The following is a 12,418-nucleotide window of genomic DNA, read 5'->3' on the forward strand; positions in this document are numbered from 1 at the left end:
TCACGATTGTGTCCCACTTGTTGTTGATTCTTCACAAAAAATTACAATTTCATATCGTTATGTTTGAATGTGGCAAAAGGTTGAAAAGTTCAAGGGGGCCGAATACTTTTGCAAGGCACTGTATATATATATATATATATATATATATATATATATATATATATATATATATATATATATATATATATATATGTATATATATATATATATGTATATATATATATATATATATATACAGTAGTGTTCAAAAATATATATATGCTCTCAACACTTTATAAAAACCTCTCTATGAAGTGCTGGTCCTTCCCAGAAATTCCTGTGGCAAGTACAGGATGTTGTGTCTAGCAGTGCTTCTCCATTACTGTTAACCAAAGTAATACACATCTGGAGAAAAATATTTAGTTCAGAGCAATTAGTACATTTATTATTATTTATATATATATATATATTTTTTTTTTTTCAAGAAAATGACAGATTTGGTGAAAGAAAAGCACAAAACAGAAAAACACAAAAAAGTAGAACCGATAGTTTTACACTCATTTTAACAGTATATAAAGTCTTTCATGTTATCACACAAACAAAACAAAATCAGCTAAATTCAGCTAAATTCAAACATTGAACAGTTTTAATGCGGCTAAATTCCCCAAAATCAAAGTTACTGTTGTTTGTTAGCATGTGGAGTAGTGTTTTGGGGTGCTGGAACATTCGCTCTTGCTTGTGATTTTAAAGCGAGCTTTGTGCCGTCTGGCGACTTCTTCTGCTCGGGAGTTTGAGAAGACATGGAGGTGGATGAAGATGCAGCAGCAGTCAGCATCTGACAAATGTTCGACACCTACAAGGAGCCAAAAAATTAAAAACACAAAAATATGAATATAACAGAAAGATACCGAATTAAAAACACACTTTAAGGAACATAGTTTGTAGACATCAGCTGAAGCTAGATGTTTTAAGCTCAAAAATCCAAAATACTTCCTCTTATTTCAAGGTTTACTTCAAGGTTATACACCCAAGCAATGAACAAGCACACTGCTAAGCAAAAGGGGACCATTTATTGGACACAGAGACACCTCTTGGTACTGGCCCCCATCTCGGTCCAACCTCTGTGGCTGACCAAATTAATAATATTTTATTTGGTTAAACTGAGGTGAATGTCCAGTTATGTTTACAAATCTAACAGACTCACCTCTGTTTGGATTTGCTGCTGGGCTTGATGATGACGCTCTCGGCTCTGTTTTACTCTGTGTACCTGCAGCTCTATTGCACAGCACACATTCTCACAGCTAACGCACCTACAAACACGTATGCAAACACACACACACACACACACACAATTCAATCACATTAAAATTCAGGTCTTTATGGCAGAAATAAGTAAAAGGCATAATAGCCCAGATAAAGATTCTCTGGTCTAATGAGATTGAACTGTTTGGGCAGAAAAGCCTGGCCTGGTGGCAACATGCTATGGGCGTGCATCACAAATGCAGGGACAGAGAGACTTGTGGAAAGTGGGTGATTGATTATTGCTGGCAAGTACAGAAAAATACTGGAAGAAAAAATTTAGACTGGAGCAACAGTTCACTTTTTAACACCCACAAAAATTGCTGGAGTGGCTTCAGGTCAAGTATCTGAATGTCCTTGGCTGGCTCAGCAAAGCCTAGACTAAACCCAAATAAATAACTGCAGAGAGACTTGAAAATGGCAGATCACAAACACTTGCCATCCAATCTAATTGAGCTTGTGAAGATCTGTCACTGAGGATGGGATAAACTGGCCAAATTTACAGTCAAGCCGGAAAGTCTGCACACCCCTTTCACCGTCTCCACGATTTATTACGTTACAGACTCATTCTATAATACAGGGGTTGGACAAAATAACAGAAACACCTGTCATTTTAGTGTGGCAGGTTTCATGGCTAAATTGGACCAGTCTGGTGGCCAATCTTCATTAATTGCACATTGCACCAGTAAGAGCAGAGTGTGAAGGTTCAATTAGCAGGGTAAGAGCACAGTTTTGCTCAAAATATTGCAATGCACACAACATTATGGGTGACATACCAGAGTTCAAAAGAGGACAAATTGTTGGTGCACGTCTTGCTGGCGCATCTGTGACCAAGACAGCAAGTCTTTGTGATGTATCAAGAGCCACGGTATCCAGGGTAATGCCAGCATACCACCAAGAAGGACAAACCACATCCAACAGGATTAACTGTGGACGCAAGAGGAAGCTGTCTGAAAGGGATGTTCGGGTGCTAACCCGGATTGTATCCAAAAAACATAAAACCACGGCTGCCCAAATCACGGCAGAATTAAATGTGCACCTCAACTCTCCTGTTTCCACCAGAACTGTCCGTCGGGAGCTCCACAGGGTCAATATACACGGCCGGGCTGCTATAGCCAAACCTTTGGTCACTCGTGCCAATGCCAAACGTCGGTTTCAATGGTGCAAGGAGCACAAATCTTGGGCTGTGGACAATGTGAAACATGTATTGTTCTCTGATGAGTCCACCTTTACTGTTTTCCCCACATCCGGGAGAGTTACGGTGTGGAGAAGCCCCAAAGAAGCGTACCACCCAGACTGTTGCATGCCCAGAGTGAAGCATGGGGGTGGATCAGTGATGGTTTGGGCTGCCATATCATGGCATTCCCTTGGCCCAATACTTGTGCTAGATGGGCGCGTCACTGCCAAGGACTACCGAACCATTCTGGAGGACCATGTGCATCCAATGGCGGTGCCGTGTATCAGGATGACAATGCACCAATACACACAGCAAGACTGGTGAAAGATTGGTTTGATGAACATGAAAGTGAAGTTGAACATCTCCCATGGCCTGCACAGTCACCAGATCTAAATATTATTGAGCCACTTTGGGGTGTTTTGGAGAAGCGAGTCAGGAAACGTTTTCCTCCACCAGCATCACGTAGTGACCTGGCCACTATCCTGCAAGAAGAATGGCTTAAAATCCCTTTGACCACTGTGCAGGACTTGTATATGTCATTTCCAAGACGAATTGACGCTGTATTGGCCGCAAAAGGAGGCCCTACACCATACTAATAAATTATTGTGGTCTAAAACCAGGTGTTTCAGTTATTTTGTCCAACCCCTGTAGATTAAGTTCTTTTTTTTGTTACCCTTTCATATGACACTCAAAAGTGAGCTGAGGTGCATTTTGTTTTCACTGATACTGCTTGAGATGTTTCTACAATTTAATTGGAGTCCACCTGTGGTACATTCAGTTGATTGGACATGATTATATTGCCAACAGCTGCCTATATAAGGTCCCACAGTTGACAGCTCATATCAGAGCAAACTCCAAGCCATGGGGTCAAAGGAATTATCTGCAGACCTCAGAAACAGGAGTGTTGAGGCATAGACCTAGAGAAGAGTACAGAAAAATTGCTGCAACTCCCAAAGAGCACAGTGGCCACCATCATTTGTAAATGGATGAAGTTTGGAACCACCAAAAATCTTCCTAGACCTGGCCACCCGGCCAAACTGAGTGATCGTGGAAGACGGGCCTTGGCCAGGGAGGTGAGCAGGAACCCGAGGGTCACTCTGACAGAGCTCCAGCGTATCCTTGTGGAGATGGGAGAACCAGAATCAGAAGTTCAACCATCCAGGCAGCACTCCACAAATCATGGTAGATTGGTCAAACGGAAGATACTCCTTACTAAAAGGCACATGACAGCCCGCTTGGAGTTTGCCAAAGGGCACCAAGAGGACTCGCAAACCATGAGAAACAAGATTCTCTGGTCTGATTAAACCAAAATTGAAACTTTTGGCCTGAATACCAAGCATCACGACTGGAGGAAACCAGGCACCGCTCATCACCTGGCTGTGCCGTCCCTACAGTGAAGCATGGCGGTGGCAGCATCATGATGTGGGAATGTTTATCAGCAGCGGGACTGGGGCGACTAGTCCTGATAGAGGGAAAGATGAAGGCAGCTAAGTACACCGAGATCCTTGAAGAAAACCTGCTCCAGAGGGCTCTGGACCTCAGACTGGGGGCGAAGGTTTACCTTCCAACATGACAATGACCCCAAGCACACAGCCAAGAGAACAAAGAACTTCTGTAGCTCCTCTCTGACCAATGCCTTCTTGCCTGAATGCCCAGATATCTAGAAATTCTGTCCCGAGCTACTTTTATTTCAGAATTATTGAAACGCCGCTCAGGTGGCGCAGCGGTAAAATAAGCTAGCACACCAAAGCTGGGATTTTAAATACATCGTATCAAATCTCAGCTGTGACATCCGGTTGGGCTTGGCGGCTATATGAACAGCATTTGGCTCATCCAGTTAGGGAGCCGGATAGGGACCTCATAAGTGATGCAATAATGACCTCTGCTGGCTGATTGATGGCATCTGCACAGAGTAGAGGAATAATGCTGATCAGGGTGTTGCTCTCCATACACAAGGCTGATTGGCATAAGAACTTACCTCGTGCAGGTAAAAAGATGCAGACGGGTACTAAAAAGATCGACAAATACTAGTACAGAAAACACAATCACTACTATTAAATTATATGCATATTTACTCTTATAGCTAGTACATGCTCTCACCATTCATTAAGCGTATGGACCAGTCGTCCTGTGTTCTCATAGCGCATGTCTCGACTGATGCAGGTTTCCACCTCGAGCTGCTGCTTGCACTGGTCCAATTTCCCTCTAATGACGTCCAAATACACTGCCTCGATTAACACATCCTCCAACTGCCTCACACTGGCCACACCCAGAGCCTGCTGAAGTACACTGTATGGAATACACTGCATACCACACAGCAACACAATCAACTGTAAAACTATTACCAAAAAAAGTGTAAATATAGTTAAAATTACACAGCATCAGGTAAAAAAAATGTCTAAATAGACATGTAAAGGGTTGCCAGAGATCTCTAAATTCTTCATTGTATACTAAGTTCAGATGTTTCAGCCACACCCATAGTTAATCAAATATATGAAATGAATGACATCTTTAATACTGTGAGAACATGTACTGTCCCTACAACATGTTTTGACCAGTACTGATCTGACTTTTGGGATAGATTAGAACATCGAAAGCAGAGCTTCTCGGCCAACGTTGCAAAGTGCACGATCTTTGCACGAGTAATGAATGGGCACAAATTCCCAAAGATGCTCTGCAAAATGTTGTGGAATGCCCTATGCCCTGCCCAACTACAGGAGGCTGTTATAGCCAAAAAAGGGGGTGGAGTAGAATGCCCATGATTATGGTCGGGTGTTTACATACATTTCAGCATATTTAACTTTTAATCAAGACAGGATGTTCCACATCAATCAGAGGTAACTGGGGATGTGAGTTTTACATGTTCCTCCCATTATATTATTATTTTTTTTACTTATTTATGGGTGTCACAATGGCATGAGTGACACAGTGGTAAATTCTGATAGCCTACTATTACTGGACTCCAGGATTCACATCCCTAGCTGTGCTATTGGCTGGGAGTCTACTAGAACTGCATGATATTTCGTTTCAGCATCGTCATCGCGATGTGTGCATGCGCAATAGTCACATCGCAGGACGTGCGATGTCACTTAATGCAAATTAAATCAAATACGTCATGCTACAACTTTTTTGCTGCTTGACACAAAACGAAAATTCACACCGTTCTCATTTTCCATGACGTATCTACCAGTGTGTTCGAAAACCTAGTGAGCTGCCTTGCTGTACTACCTACATATGCAGCTGCCTCAGTAGAGAGGATTCTAATAAGTCATTGACTTATAAGGCAGGTTATTCGAACGCGCTACTTAGACAGCGATTCCATCGGGTTTCGCATTTAGCATCTTGCCATTAAAACCAATGGAATGAGGTGGGACAGTGCTAACATGTCAATATAACATCTCGATTCATGTACAGAAAACTGTTACATTTGCTGACAAGCCCAAACTTGCAAATAAAAACACTCGTTAAAAATCAATAATTATTTATTTACGTTTGAAAATAACTTTGTCCGCACCGTCAGCCATGTTTATTTTTCTGTGAGAGAAGAGATATTGAAGCTTTCTTAGTTTAATGCTCAGTTTCAACCAAGTACAAAGATATAGCTTGTCATAATCTTTTGTATCCCTTGTAGGCGCCACCCTTTTTCACAGATGAGCCCCTTATTAAGAGTAAGATACATGCATTATTAATATTATTAATAATGTGGTGAAAATTCCTGCCTTTTTTTAATATCGCAATATACAGTGGGTAAAATAAGTATTTGATCCCTTGCTGATTTTGTAAGTTTACCCCCTTACAAAGACTTGAACAGTCTATAATTTTTATGGAAGGTTTATTTTAACAGAGAGAGACAGAATATCAACAAAAAATCCAGAAAAAAAACATTAAATAAAAGTTATAAATTAATTTGTATTTAATTAAGGGAAATAAGTATTTGATCCCCTACCAACCAGCAAGAATTCTGACCCCCACAGACCGGTTATGTGCCCATGAGGCACACAAATTAGTCCTGTCCCTGTATAAAAGACTCCTGTAACAGAATCAGTTTCTTCAATTCAAATCTCTCGACCACCATGGGCAAGACCAAAGAGCTATCAAAGGACGTCAGGGACAAGATTGTAGACCTGCACAAGGCTGGAATGGGCTACAAGACCATCAGCAAGAAGCTTGGTGAGAAAGAGACCACTGTTGGTGCGATAATTCGAAAATGGAAGAAATACAAGATCACAGTCAATCACCCTCACTCTGGAGCTCCATGCAAGATCTCACCTGGTGGGGTAAGAATGATTCTGAGAAAGGTGAGGTCAGTCCAGAATTACACGGGAGGAGCTTGTCAATGATCTCAAGGGAGCTGGGAGCACAGTCACCAAGAAAACCATTAGTAACACACTTCGCCGTAATGGATTAAGATCCTGCAGTGCCCGCAAAGTCCCTCTGCTCAAGAAGGCTCATGTACAGGCCCGTCTGAAGTTTGCCAATGAACACCTGAATGATTCAGAGAAAGCTTGGGAGAATGTGATATGGTCAGATGAGACCAAAATTTAGCTCTTTGGCATCAACTCCACTCGCCGTGTTTGGAGGCAAACAAATGCCCAGTGGGGATGGTGTTCTTGGGGTCATATCCAGCATTTCTCTGCTCCCAGCTCCCTTGAGATCATTGACGAGCTCCTCCCGTGTAATTCTGGACTGACCTCACCTTTCTCAGAATCATTCTTACCCCACCAGGTGAGATCTTGCATGGAGCTCCAGAGTGAGGGTGATTGACTGTGATCTTGTATTTCTTCCATTTTCGAATGATCGCACCAACAGTGGTCTCTTTCTCACCAAGCTTCTTGCTGATGGTCTTGTAGCCCATTCCAGCCTTGTGCAGGTCTACAATCTTGTCCCTGACGTCCTTTTATAGCTCTTTGGTCTTGCCCATGGTGGTCAAGAGATTTGAACGGAAGAAACTGATTCTGTTACAGGTGTCTTTTATACAGGGACAGGGCTAATTTGTGTGCCTCATGGGCACATAACCGGTCTGTGGGGGTCAGAATTCTTGCTGGTTGGTAGGGGATCAAATACTTATTTCCCTTAATTAAATACAAATTAATTTATAACTTTTATTTAATGTTTTTTTTCTGGATTTTTTGTTGATATTCTGTCTCTCTCTGTTAAAATAAACCTTCCATAAAAATTATAGACTGTTCAAGTCTTTGTAAGGGGGTAAACTTACAAAATCAGCAGGGGATCAAATACTTATTTCCCCCCCTGTATATCGCAGGAAAAACAAAAATTGCAATGTCAGTTTTTTCCAATATCGTGCAGCCCTAGTGTCTACATAGACATGAATGGCTGTCAGCAGTAAGAACATAAACTTAAATATCCTTTCAAACCAACAGAATTAGTCAAACAATAACTCATTAATCAGTTATCAGTTACTTGCAATCGTTATTATGATTATTAATCATTAACATCCCTAGTCAAAAGATATCTTTTAGGTAAAGTAAAATACAATATTAACATACTTGTGTGTTTGCAGCCAAACTTGCTATGGTCAAATGCCTTAGTTTATTCTTCTGGGCTTCAGAAAGAGCAGGCAAAGCATCCTTATTGGCTGAAAATATAAATGTAAATACAACTGCAGTATGCAAAAGCAAACAGTACATTCAATGTCATAAGTTCCCAATTGCTTGTATGACAGATGTACACCGATCAGCCATAACATTAAAACCACCTCGTTTCTACACTCACTGTCCATGTTATCAGCTCCACTTACCATATAGAAGCACTTTGTAGTTCTACAATTACTGACTGTAGTCCATCTCTTTCTCTACATACTTTTTTAACTTGCTTTCACCCTGTTCTTCAATGGTCCACCACAGAGCAGGTATTATTTGGGTGGTGGATCACTCAGCACTGCAGTGACACTGACATGGTGGTGGTGTGTTAGTGTGTGTTGTGCTGATATGAGTGGATCAGACACAGCAGCGCTGCTGGAGTTTTAAAATACCGTGTCCATTCACTGTCCACTCTTCTAGATGTAAAGTCAGAGACGATCGCTCATCTATTGCTGCTGTTTGAGTTGGTCATCTTCTAGACCTTCATCAGTGCCCATGGGGTGCTGTTGGCTGGATGTTTGTTGGTGGACTATTCTCATTCCAGCAGTGACAGTGAGGTGTTTAAAAACTCCAGCAGCATTGCTGTGTCTTATCCACTCATACCAGCACAACACACACTAACACACCACCACCATGTCAGTGTCACTGCAGTGCTGAGAATGATTCACCACCCAAATAATACCTGCTCTGTAGTGGTCCCGTGGGGGTCCTGACCATTGAAGAACAGCATGAAAGGAGGCTAACAAAGCATGCAGAGAAACAGATGAACTACAGTCAGTAATTGTAGAACTACAAAGTGCTTCTATATGGTAAGTGGAGCTGATAAAATGGACAGTGAGTGTAGAAACAAGGAGGTGGTTTTAATGTTATGGCTGATCAGTGTAAGTTGTTATGAAGTATTGTTGTACCTTTATAATCATGATAGGTGCCGTAGGCAAACAAGTCCAGCAACCTTGAGTATTCCTGGTTGGGACCAGTAGAAAGCTGAATGAAAAACAAGTGAGAGCAAATCGTAAAGACTAGATTGAGGAACAGCTTTTCCCCCAGAGCTGTCTCCATATTGAACTCTGTCCCCCGTTAACCCCGATCCACCCCACACACACACACACACACACACACACACACACACACACACACACACACACACACACACACACACACACACACACACACACCTCTCCTCTTGGCAAGGTTGCATTAGTATTTCATCGGTACATACCTCATTTGTACATAAATCCCAAATGTACTGTATACATCTATTTACCATGTTTTTACGTACTCATTCCTTCATTGTGTCCATAGCACCTTAATCACTTTAACCTGCATAGCACCTTAATCTTAATCTGCACCTTAATATGTACATTGTTTTTAGCTACATATCTTGTTTATAGTATAGTTTATAGATCTTGTTCATACCACTGCTATTTACCCACTGTAAATAATGTATATCATAAATACTGTATATCCTGCACTTTCTGCTTATTGCACTTCTGGTTAGATGCTAAACTGCATTTCGTTGCCTTGTACTTGTACATGTGTAATGACAATAAAGTTTAATCTAATCTAATCTAATCTAATCTAATCTAAAGAACAGTAAGAGCTGTTAATGCAGATCTACAATCAACACTTACGGTACTTTATCATGTCTAATTGCCATAAAAGTGCACTTGGTAGATATAGTGCATGATTATAGCTGACCTGTTGCAATCTGAATTTATTGGACATAGTTTTAAAAGGCACACAGCTGGGTCTATGAGGGCCCATAATTTGTAAAGACAAAAATAAGCCAAGTCCAAGGAACTGTCTGTGGATCTTCGTGAACAAACTGTGTGGCAAGGTATAGCTGGACAAGGACATACAACTATATCTAAGGCTTTAAGTGTCCCCAGGACCCCAGTGCATAATTGCACCCCAATGATCAGGCCTTATATGTTAGGGTGGCTGAACAGCATGCACTATGTCTGGAAAAAAAAGGTTTACCTGTTTTACACATGGCAGTTCCAGAAATTCCCCAAAGGAATAAACTCCTGGTGCTTCTAGCATCTGATTTATGAGAGAAACTAAAGCTGCATCTTTTAGGTTCTTCGCCAGTAAAATAAACTGTTCTAGTGGATTAGCCATGACTGCATTTCTGCAACCTGACAATATGGGAAAAAAGCAGAAAACATAGGACATATTGTATATTATATATACACTGATCAGCCATAACATTAAAAACACTCACTGTCCATTTTATCAGCTCCACCTACCATATAGAAGCACTTTGTAGTTCTTCAGTTACTGACTGTAGTCCATCTGTTTGTCTGCATGCTTTGTTAGCCTCCATTCATGCTGTTCTTCAATGGTCAGTGGATCATTCTCAGCACTGCAGTGACACTGACATGGTGGTGGTGTGTTAGTGTGTGTTGTGCTGGTATGAGTGGGTCAGACACAGCAGCGCTGATGGAGTTTTCAAACACATCACTGTCACTGCTGGACTGAGAATAGTCCACCAACCAAAAACATCCAGTCAACAGCGCCCTGTAGGCAGCGTCCTGTGACCACTGACGAAGGTCTAGAAGATGACCAACTCAAACAGCAGCAATAGATGAGCGATCGTCTCTGACTTTACATCTACAAGGTGGACCAACTAGGTAAGAGTGGCTAATAGAGTGGACAGAGAGTGGACACTGCTGTGTCTGATCCACTCATACCAGCACAACACACACTAACACACCACCACCATGTCAGTGTCACTGCAGTACTGAGAATGATCCACCACCTAAATAATACCTGCTCTGTGGTGGTCCTGTGGGGGTCCTGACCATTGAAGAACAGCATGAATAGGGGCTAACAAAGCATGCAGAGAAACAGATGGACTACAGTCAGTAATTGTAGAACTACAAAGTGCTTCTATATGGTAAGTGGAGCTGACAAAATGGACAGTGAGTGTAGAAACAGAGGTGGTTTTAATGTTATGGCTGATCAGTGTATATTTAGCATTCACATGTTAGTCTAAAAATGAGAATGAGCTGTTATTCAACTTAAGACCTGCATCTCAGGTGCACTCAGAAAATAGTGACATGTCTTGAAAAAAAAAAAAAACGTGGACATCAACAGCAACTAGCGACTAGCAACAATTACCTATGGATAAATATGTAGAAAGTTCCCCGCATGGGCCAGCCGTGTTTGTTTGTTATTTTGCCCTGAATAAGGATAAGGCCCGACAGTCTCTACTCAAACTGAAGACAGAAAAAACTGACTAACTTAGCAAGCTAGCTAATAAAGGAAGTGCTCTGAACACTAAACATTTTTTGATGCCTTCTCCATTTTGCACGTATTACTAATGTTTCCTTACTCCTTGATTATGGTTTATCCTAGGGGAGGTGGCATTTTTATTTCTTAAGGATACTGTCGGTCGATGCACACTTCAATATTAGAGTAGAGCAGTACCTTGAAACTCAACGTCAATTGGTTCTGGGACTGGCGTTGAGTTTCAAGGTTTTTTTTTCATAAGGATGTTGAAAAACCTGTTAATGCGTTTCTTGGTCCCGTGGAACTGCATATATTAGGTTAATGTAAAATAATGGGGTTGTTTTTGACACTTACATTGAAAACAACACAAATATAATATAAAAACACTGAAATAAAAAGCTGATTATCACAATTTCTCAGAACCTCGAGCTGTAACACAAGTTTAAAAGTGAGACAGTGAGGAAAATCCAGATTACCGCACCGCTCAAGCCGAGCGCTGAACGAAGCGACTGACTGTTCATTGTTAATTTGAAATTAAAAAAATACATTTTTTAAAAACAAACGAAGGGCATTGAGTTTCAAAGATTTGAGTTAAGGGGACGTTGAGTTACAAGGTACCACTGTACTTGGATTCTGTCCCCACACAGAGCAACGCACAGCAAATTTGCCCCGGTCCTCCTGATGGCCAGTCCATCCCTGTCTATAACGGAGACTTTTTTTCATTGTATTAGCAGATGATTCCTCAGGGTGGGCAATTCTTAACTCTGGCTGGGCAGTGTCCACCACAGGTTTTAAAAGATGTGAAAAGGGATACAGTACTCTGTCCACAAGATAAACGACGCACTTCGTGGTTTTGGCCACAAGATGCCGCTAATGTGCATTATCATAAAGTTTCAAATAAATACATTTGTTTCAGTAACTGAAAGGAAAGATTTAGTGCTTCTAAAAGCTTTGTTTTGCCATTACTTGTCTAAAACAAACGCAGCACCCAGGTTTAACTTCAAAATGGCTTTATAAACGCCTTTTTTGCAAGCCAATTCAGTTTAAAAATCAAGGACGCCAAACTCACCACGTTTTCCCCATGGACTCACACACACGCCGTGAATTACAATATCAAGGTGAGCTTGCT

The 12,418-nt window shown here is 41.3% G+C and overlaps 1 protein-coding gene across 1 annotated transcript; it reads right to left on the bottom strand.

Annotated features, from left to right (window-relative positions):
- Positions 1 to 603: 603 nt before the first annotated feature.
- LOC134302650 (COP9 signalosome complex subunit 7b-like) lies at positions 604 to 12,403 on the bottom strand. Its single transcript, XM_062987820.1, has 7 exons — positions 12,359 to 12,403; positions 10,036 to 10,193; positions 8,964 to 9,039; positions 7,963 to 8,051; positions 4,556 to 4,758; positions 1,184 to 1,289; positions 604 to 832 (listed from the first exon to the last, which is right to left on the bottom strand). The coding sequence occupies exons 2-7, from the start codon at positions 10,174 to 10,176 to the stop codon at positions 656 to 658; spliced, it is 792 nt and encodes a 263-aa protein (XP_062843890.1). The 5' UTR covers positions 10,177 to 10,193; positions 12,359 to 12,403; the 3' UTR covers positions 604 to 655.
- Positions 12,404 to 12,418: the final 15 nt, after the last annotated feature.

Source organism: Trichomycterus rosablanca, chromosome 25 (genome assembly GCF_030014385.1).
Source record: "Trichomycterus rosablanca isolate fTriRos1 chromosome 25, fTriRos1.hap1, whole genome shotgun sequence".
Lineage (NCBI taxonomy): Eukaryota > Metazoa > Chordata > Actinopteri > Siluriformes > Trichomycteridae > Trichomycterus > Trichomycterus rosablanca.

Coding starts and splice junctions, on each gene's coding strand:
- LOC134302650 (XM_062987820.1), bottom strand. CDS start 10,176: ATGGCTAATCCACTAGAACAGTTTATTTTACTGGCGAAGAACCTAAAA. Junction 1,290..4,555: donor GTCCATACGCTTAATGAATG/GTGAGAGCATGT, acceptor ACGTGTTTGTAG/GTGCGTTAGCTGTGAGAATG. Junction 833..1,183: donor AGCAGCAAATCCAAACAGAG/GTGAGTCTGTTA, acceptor GGCTCCTTGTAG/GTGTCGAACATTTGTCAGAT.